An 8,731-nucleotide genomic window follows, 5' to 3' on the forward strand; every position below is an offset into this window, starting at 1 on the left:
TGATGAGAAACGATGACGTAGCAATATCAACTTAATAATATCCATGAATATAAGAAACATAATAATTAATTTTTCAAAATATACGATCCTTAACGAATGTTATCCCCCTCATTTTATCATGCATGTTGACATGGCATGACTTTGTCTTTACCGCAAAAATATAAATCATGAGCGCCTTGGTGTCAAACCAGGCAATTGGATCGCACTTCCAACGTGCATCAACTTTTTCAACTTCACGCAATACATGAGCATGAGCCATGGACATAGGACTAGGTAGAATAGAATGCAGTGGTAGGGATCAAATAGGAGAAGTCAAAAATGAAGAAAGTCTCACATCAACTCAGCAGATCAATGGGCTATGGAGATGCACATGAATCGATATCAATTCAAGGAGTGGGGATTACCATGAAATGGATGCACTAGAGCTACAAGTGTATGAAAGCTCAAATTGAAAATAAGTGGGTGTGCATCCAACTCTCTTGCTCATGAAGACCTCGGGCATTTGAGGAAGCCCATCATCGGAATATGGAAGACAAGTTCTATAATGAAAATTTCCCACTAGTATATAAAAGTGACTACTCATTGAGGCTCTCTATATGAAGAACACGGTGCCACCCTGAAGCACATGTGTGGTAAAAGATAATAAATTGCCCCTTCTCTCTTCTTCTCTCGTCATTTTTTGTTCGGCTATTTCTGGCCTCTCTCCTTTTATTTTATTTTATTTTTTTCGTTAGAGTCTCATCCCAACTTGTGGGGGAATCACAGTCTCCATCATCCTTTCCTCACCGTGACAATGCTCTAATAATGATGATCATCACACTTCTATTTACTTACAACTCGATAACTAGAACAATATGACTCCATATGAATGCCACTGGCAGTGTACCAGGATGTGCAATGATCAAGTGTAACATGTATAATAATGATGAATGGTGGCTGAGCCACAAATATAATGTGAGCTATATGATCATGCAAAGCAATATGACAATGAACATGTATATCATAAAAATGGAACGATGAAAGTTGCATGGAAATATATTTCGAAATGGCTATGAAAATGTCATGATAGGTAGGTATGGTGGGTTTTTTGAGGAAGGTAAAAGAGATTTATGTGTGATAGAGCATATCATGTGACGGGATTTAGATGCACCGGCTAAGTTTGCTCCAAGTCTCGAGGTGAGAAAGAGCATTGCATGCTACTGAAGAGGTTTGCAAATTGCGGAAAGATAGAAGTGTGTATAATCCATGGACTCACATTAGTCATAAAGAACTCGCATAATTTAGGTACTGTTATGAACCCGTTCATATTTTATTATTTCATAATACCTACTGTATTCCAACTTCTCCATGACTTATACCCCCCGATATAAACCATAGCATTATCAAAACAAGCAATTATGCAATGAAAATAGAATCTATCTAAAACAGAATAGTCTGCAATGATCTGAATAGAATCTATAATTATGTAACTCCAAACATTATGACAAACTAGAACAACATGGGCAATTTGTATATTAATCAGGTGTAAAAATATCAGCTAATTATCACATTCCAGTAAATTACAGGAATTTCTACACTAGACGCAAAACTTTCTGTTTAATCACAGAATCAAGTCAACTATCAACCATGTTTCCTTTATCGACAATTTCAGCAAGTTTACCTGGATATACTTGATAAAAAAATAATCAAATGTGTTTCAAAAGTTTCATGATTTCCAACATGTTAAGCATTTATTTGCTAAAGGAATTCTTGCCAGCAAACTGAGTGGGCGGTGTTAGAAGTTAATCTAGTCGATGTATGATTTAATTAATTGTTGATCATGCTCATGTGTTCATGCATGTTTGACTCCTGCCATGTTAGCCTGATGTAAGGTTCATGCATGTTTGACTCCTGCGATGTTAGCCTGATGTAAGGTACACGCACATGCCGTGCATTGTGTGAGAGGACATGCCACCGTGTGTCATGGCTGTCCATGCTTAGACCGGGAGCAATACATTGTGAGTTGATGTGCTGCAGAGTTGGTAGGAGTGGAGTGGGTCTCTGCTATGTAATAAGCCCAACCTTGCATTGGTTGCAAGCAGCACACCCAGCATTCGTTGCTGAAAAAAGAAAAAGAAAAAGGCATTTGTTGCCTGGATCCACAACTCGTGCGTGCCTCCTCTGCTTTTCCTCCTAGCTTTGCTTCTTCTTTACATTCAACAGACATTTATTTGATAGAAGAATCCTTGCCAGCAAACTGAGTGGGCGGTGAGTATAGCAGATTAAATTCATTTTTGAGCGCATTAGTATTTCCTATATAATGTCTCATGCCATCTTGCTTATTAACAGAATGGTTCAAGTGAACCAAAACATAGACACATCGTGGAGATTGGTCTTATTTCATGCTTATCAACAGAATGGTTCAGCTGAACCAAAACATAGACACGCTGTCGAGATTAGTCTTGCTTTACTTGCTAACACATCCATTCCTCTAACATTTTGGGATTTTACCACATTTATCACCATTATTTATCTCATCAATTTCCTACCTAACCACACCCCACCCCTTGCACGCTCCTCCTCCTCGCCATGGTAGCTCTCTTCTCTGTATCCTTCCTCTCCCTCCACTCGCTCCGCCCCGCCGAGGCCCCCTCCCCCTCCCCCCCTCCCTAGATGAACCCTGCCGCCTCCCATTCTCCTCCCCCCTGCCGGTGTCGCGCCCATCGGTCTACCACTCAATTTCCTACCTAGCGAAGTTATTCAACCCTAAACGCCATTAGAACTTCTTTTCAACCTTAGAGCAGACTACTCTTTCCTTCGTATATTTGGGTGCGCAGTATGGCCAAACCTTCGTCCTTTCAGTAAACACAAACTTTAGCTCCGTTCTACCCAGTGTTCGTTCATTGGTATATATATTACATCTTTCACATATCAATTCGACGTATCTCTGGTGATATCGTGTTTGATGACTCTATATTTCTGTTTTCTGAGCTCCATGAAAATTCCGGTGCCCAACTTCATGCAAAAACTAATTAGCTTCCTCCAGCACTTATTATTCCTCCTACTTTTCATCATGGGGGTGACTTGCAAAATGATCTTGTGTCTTTTTCTGGTCGCAATTCGGGTTACCTAGTGTACAGGGAGAAGAAATTCAGCAGGGCTCGTAAAGCAGATGGCGCAGAAAATCCCGGTGCAGAGCCCAACAACGATTCTCCCACACTGTCAGGCACGCGAACCCTTTAGCGACTTTTATTTCTTTACATGAAACATTGTAGGAGAATATGAGTGTATGCTCAAGTTGAGTAGAATCGGAAGTCAGAACTGACCGAGGGCTCTGTTGAAAAACCTGCTCTAAAACACTACAGATCTATACTGGTGTGACCAAATGGTAACAAGTGATGCACATTTTACCCTGATCAGTTGGTCAGCTGCAAAGTATTCCCCTTTTTTAGGTACCTATAAGAGCATACCTTTTTGATCTTTTGATCCAAGATAAAAGAAAAATTAGTATTAGTACAAGTAATTAGCTAGCCGCTCAAAGAATATGGTCCTAGCTACTACTTGTAGTAAAGACGGCACTTGGAGCGTAGCTGAAGGCTGCTGGTTCCTACATTTTTGCTTGGGTTCAGGGGAATTATGATTCTAGAATTTTAGATTGTGTTTATATAGCGTATGCGTTAATTATAATGTTCTCTCTTGCTTCAAAATGAACTATTTGCAGGTCATTTACGAATTGCACCTCTTTTGTTTTTGCAGTTCAGCCGACACTAAGCATGGAAAACAGTTTATCTAGGTCAGTCAAAGAAGTGAAAAAGTATACGAACAAGTGCTGTTAAACAGGAAACAAAGCAAGAACGGTTTCGTGGTGTAGTTGGTTATCACGTCAGTCTAACACACTGAAGGTCTCCGATTCGAACCCGGGCGAAGCCAAATAGCCCTTTTTTTTTTTGAATTTTTTTCCCTAACTGGGCTCATACTTTACGGTGGTATTCAGACGAGAGACTGTTAAATATGCATAGCCACAAATACCAAATTTATCCAAACAAACCCAATAACTCATGTTTGTGTTACAGTCTGTTCCACTTTCTTTTTCGCCGATTCTACGGTCAACAATATTAGTAGGAGTACATTACCCTAAGCAGAGTAATCAGTTTAGACATCTAAATGGATTCGAGTTGCAAATTACGAAAGTTCACACGGAACAAAGATAGCGACGAGCTTTTTCATTCCTGAATGCTCATCCATCGACAGCACAAAGCTCCTCGCCTCACCACCTCCGGAACTGAATGGTTGGTTGGTACATCCATCAGCAGCCCAAAAGCTCGTCATCAACTCTTGAAAACTGAATCATGTATAAGTATATAAAAACAATTAAACAAAATATGACTTCAGGAGGGGAATCGTGTGAAGAAACAACTTTGCTCAGTTACTTGACAAGGAGGCATGCACATGAACAAATTATAGCAGTGCAAAAGACCACCCATGTTCACTCATCTCATCCGAGTTTGATGCTTCAAAAGAAGCACTCAGGATTTGACGTCTTGATTCGCATGGGAGTTAATTAGTTGACATGCCTCATTGGATAATTCTATCCAAGAAAATAGATTTGGTCGTGTTTTGTACGCCCATTATATGAAGGCTTTCTATACAACTGAGTTGCACTAAAACCAGGAAGAGAGCCACAAGTTAACTTACATTTTCTCCGACTATCTGTTAGTCCTTTGGATAGTAATTGCAATGCCAAATGTACTCAAGAACTTCAGAACTTTGCAAACTCTGTTATCAACCTCTTCACATTTGACTTCGATAGTCTTCAGGTATCCCGAAATAGCAGCTGGTTTCTCCATCAAACCAGGATTTTCTTCCACTTCCATTCCATATATAGTTTTTTCTTGCTGTAACAAACAAGAATATTTCACCAATATCAATCAATCATGTATGAAAATAAAACTTAACACCGCATCAACTATGCCACTGTCCATTCAGAAAACAAATACCTCACACAATTGAAGTGTCAGATTCTCAAGAACCGGTGAATGTTCAAGCATACAAACTAGTGCATGGAGGTCAGGTTGCACACACCACTCGCTCAGCAACAATGTCTTTAACCTACTAAATGTAGGGCACCACCTCAAATCCCTTCTGAAAATAAACTGAACAAAGTGCAAAGCAGTTCCCGTTAAGGATCTAGTTTTAAATTCCACAGTGCACTGGTACTGAAAGTGCAATGGACCTTTGGCTAAACATTTAAAATTCATACCTAGATGAAGTATATAAGCAACGTCAGTATGTCATAATTAATAACCCTCTCTACATTTACAAAGAATTGTTGATATATCTTTTAGATATTCACATCATGAGCATGCTGTCTGAATGGATATTCTCAACACCACAAGACTTTCTCAACTAGAATTGGGTCAGATCTGAAAGTGCAGTCACATAAACATATATAGAATTTTTAACATATACAAAATGAAACATAAGAGCTCATCTGGTGGCAATACAACTGGCTACACTATTTTCGTCATTAACTGATATGTAAAGATGGATAGAGACCCCAACAGATACTACTATGGAGATCAGAACACATATGCATTAAAATCAAGATGAAGTATGTGTAGGTGTACCATTTCCGGATCAGCTGTCAACTCCAGGTTTTTAGCACGAGACAGACCTCCGAAAAGTATACAGCCACCATTGTGGTCATCATTACCACAACAATTCGCACAAGTACCACAACACCCCTCAGCCACACCTTCAAGACAGCAATCCTTCCAGCAGACTTGAGGCCTGACAACTGCGGTTTCTAATGACAGCATGCCTTCGAGCAATGGGACTCTACCTCCACATGATATGAGTTGCAGTGAAACAAGATTTGGGACAGAAATACGAATCCGGCCATCATTTTTTAAATAACAATCCTCGATGCTCAGATGCTTTAAAGACTGGGAAAGGACGCTACTCACAGTCTCTAAGTTGCTGTCTTTTATCTTCAGATACTCCAGTGCTGAACAGCTTGAAAATTTTAGGAAGTTGCTTTTCAACGTCACATCAGAAACCTGCAATCTTCTTAAATACCGGGAGACAAGAGGAGGGCCGTCCAAATAGCAGACCAAGAACTGATGCAAAGGGAACTTGACAGTGAGGACCTGAGCTTGGCATGACAAAGCATGATGGATCCATGTTGATGTCCAAGTATGATCGTCGTCAAAATGACGTTCATACTCGATCTCGACCTCATCTAGAGTTGAGCCAGGGTCTCGGAGAAGCAGCATGCAGCTCACAAACTTGGTAAGGAAAACGCCAGAGCTGCTCCCCCACCTCCCAATTTTGTTGATGCGAAGACGGCGCATGGATTTCCAAAGGTAGCGCCAGCGCCGGGCAAGCAGGCAGGTGTGCACTGCCTCATCCGCCGGCAGGAAGCCAAGAACATGGCGCAGGACGTCGTCCGGCAGGGCGCTGATCCGGTCCTCGTTGCAGGACTTCAACGATTTCTCTGCCCTGCTTGTGCGAGGCATTCCGTCGAACAGGTGGTGCGCGTCGGAAGCTGCGAGAACACGAGGCGAACAACCTAAGGGGCGGGAGGCAGCAGGGACGACAAAGATCAAAATCACAGATTTGACAACTCACCTTCCAGGCCTGAGCTCGACTCGTCGGCGCGGCGGTGGCCGGTGGCGGCGGTGAGATGGCCGGACGAACACCACCCTTGCTCCCTCTCGACCAAACAAAGCTGAGCAACGGCGGCGGAGGAGATCAGCACATCGCAGCCACCGGCCCCTGATTCACTTACAATTCTGCTTCGATGCTTTCGAATCGGCGGTCGTCACTGTTGCTCTGAAACCCTAACCCTAGGAAATGCGGCTGCTTCTATTTTTTTTTCAGAAAACTTCCAATCTATTCATCTTTAATCATGGCAGTACAACGAATAACAGAAATAAAAATTACATCCAGATTCGTAGACCACCTGGCGATGACTACAAGCACCGAAGCGAGCCGAAGGCGCGCCGCCGTCATCGCCCCTCCATCGCTGGAGCCGGGCACAACTTGTTGTAGTAGACAGTCGGGAAGTCGTCGTGCTAAGGCCCCACAGGACCAGCACCCCAGAACAGCAACCGCCGCCGATGAAAAATAACGTAGATCGGAAGGATCCAAACCGAAGACACACGAACGTAGATGAACAACGACGAGATCCGAGCAAATCCACCAAAGATAGATCTGCCGAAGACACACCTCCACAAGCCCACCAACGATGCTAGATGCACCGCCGGAACGAGAGCTAGGCGGGGAGACCTTTATTCCATCTTCAGAGAGATGCGGCTGCTTCTATTCAATTAATTTCGCACAGCACAGGCCACTGTGTGAGCTGCGGACGAGCGACACTACTAGCCAACTGACCGGCCTTGAACAGTATACATATACGAAAAACTGAGACTTGGTCATATATCAGTCAGTCGATGCTATATTCCTTTGTCAAGATTCGTACAAAAAATTTCTTTTCAGTTTTTTTTCTTATAATATACTTACTACATATCATCAAACTGAGATTTGATTATATTTCAATCGATTGAAATATAGCCACATCCATACAAAAAGGCCACATTGGCATCTTCGTCCGGATAAGGCCCCTCATTCGGTTGTGAACCAACTCAATTCGTATCCTATTTTTTCCCATGAAAATTCGACTCGTATTTTTTTTCTAAGAAAACTCAACAAGTATCAGAGCATCTACAACCAGACATGGCAATTAGCCTGAGCGTGTTTGCAGACAGTGCCAGACGGCGCCGCGACTATATGTCGGTTTAAGCGAGACCGTAAGATGTTTCCTTTCAAGTGAAAGCAGTATCTGGTCGGCTCATTTTACAGCGCACACTGTTAAAAAGATCGAGAAGAACAGGGACGCATCCGGGGATCTAACTCTTGTCTACGGGCTAACCGAGAGAGCTGGTAGCCACTAGGCTCGTGTCCATTTCGTGCTCAGATAGTTGGATGCGTCCTACTTTAGGCAAGTGAGCTAGTTTTTCACAGTGTTTTTCTGTTTTTTTCTTTTGTTTTCCACTGGGTTTTCTTGGGTTTTCTCTATTTTCATTATTTTTTCCTTTCTTTTACCATTGTTTTCCTTTGGTTTTCTTTATTTCTTTATCGGTTTCATGTGTTCTTTTATTTTATTTTTTTATTATTTTCCTTCGATTTTGTTTCTTTCTTCCTTTTTGTTTCAAATAAAAGTTTAACTTTTTCTAATACATGACCAACAATTTTTTATACACTTTTAACATTTTTTAAATTCTTGATTAATATTTTTTAAATACATGTTCAACATTTTCTTAAATGCTTGATTAATTTTTTATAAACATGATAAAAGTTTTAATCATTTTTAATATAGTTTTAACATTTTTTTATACATTTAACATTTTCCAAAAGCCATATTAATATTTTTCAAATACTTGTTCAATATTTTCTCAAATGCTTGATTAACATTTTTATATACATAACAAAAAATTCATCATTTTTTAGTACATGCTTAAATTTTTTCTATACACATTTAATATATTTTTAATTGCTTAAGAAATATTTTAAAATATTTTTCCAACATTTTTCAAATACTTGATTAAAAAATGTATGTACATGATCAAAACGATTGATCAATTTTACATGGTCGTCTATAAATAAGTTCCCAAAAATTGATCGGTAGTAGTCCGGTCGCACCCGAACAATAATATTCCAGAGGGAAATGCACCTAAGATCAAATATTTTG

At 40.7% G+C, this 8,731-nt stretch overlaps 1 protein-coding gene and 1 non-coding gene across 2 annotated transcripts; one reads left to right on the forward strand and one right to left on the reverse strand.

The window, feature by feature from the left end:
* Positions 1-3,835: 3,835 nt before the first annotated feature.
* Positions 3,836-3,909, forward strand: TRNAV-AAC (transfer RNA valine (anticodon AAC)). The gene has a single exon. It is a non-coding gene; the product is annotated as a tRNA-Val (tRNA).
* An 82-nt stretch (positions 3,910-3,991) lies between these two features.
* On the reverse strand, positions 3,992-6,862 carry LOC123133388 (FBD-associated F-box protein At5g56370). The gene is made up of 5 exons (XM_044552890.1): positions 6,610-6,862; positions 5,607-6,526; positions 4,977-5,132; positions 4,675-4,874; positions 3,992-4,321 (listed from the first exon to the last, which is right to left on the reverse strand). The coding sequence occupies exons 2-4, from the start codon at positions 6,495-6,497 to the stop codon at positions 4,686-4,688; spliced, it is 1,236 nt and encodes a 411-aa protein (XP_044408825.1). The 5' UTR covers positions 6,498-6,526; positions 6,610-6,862; the 3' UTR covers positions 3,992-4,321; positions 4,675-4,685.
* Between the last annotated feature and the right edge of the window lie 1,869 nt (positions 6,863-8,731).

Source organism: Triticum aestivum, chromosome 6B, assembly GCF_018294505.1.
Source record: "Triticum aestivum cultivar Chinese Spring chromosome 6B, IWGSC CS RefSeq v2.1, whole genome shotgun sequence".
In the NCBI taxonomy this organism is placed as follows: domain Eukaryota; kingdom Viridiplantae; phylum Streptophyta; class Magnoliopsida; order Poales; family Poaceae; genus Triticum; species Triticum aestivum.

Bases quoted from the DNA above. Each gene is read 5' to 3' on its own strand.
- LOC123133388 (XM_044552890.1), bottom strand. From the start codon at position 6,497: ATGCCTCGCACAAGCAGGGCAGAGAAATCGTTGAAGTCCTGCAACGAG. The intron at 5,133-5,606 runs GTACACCTACAC...CACTTTGTTCAG, and splicing joins TGACAGCTGATCCGGAAATG to TTTATTTTCAGAAGGGATTT. The intron at 4,875-4,976 runs GTATTTGTTTTC...TGTTTGTTACAG, and splicing joins TGACACTTCAATTGTGTGAG to CAAGAAAAAACTATATATGG.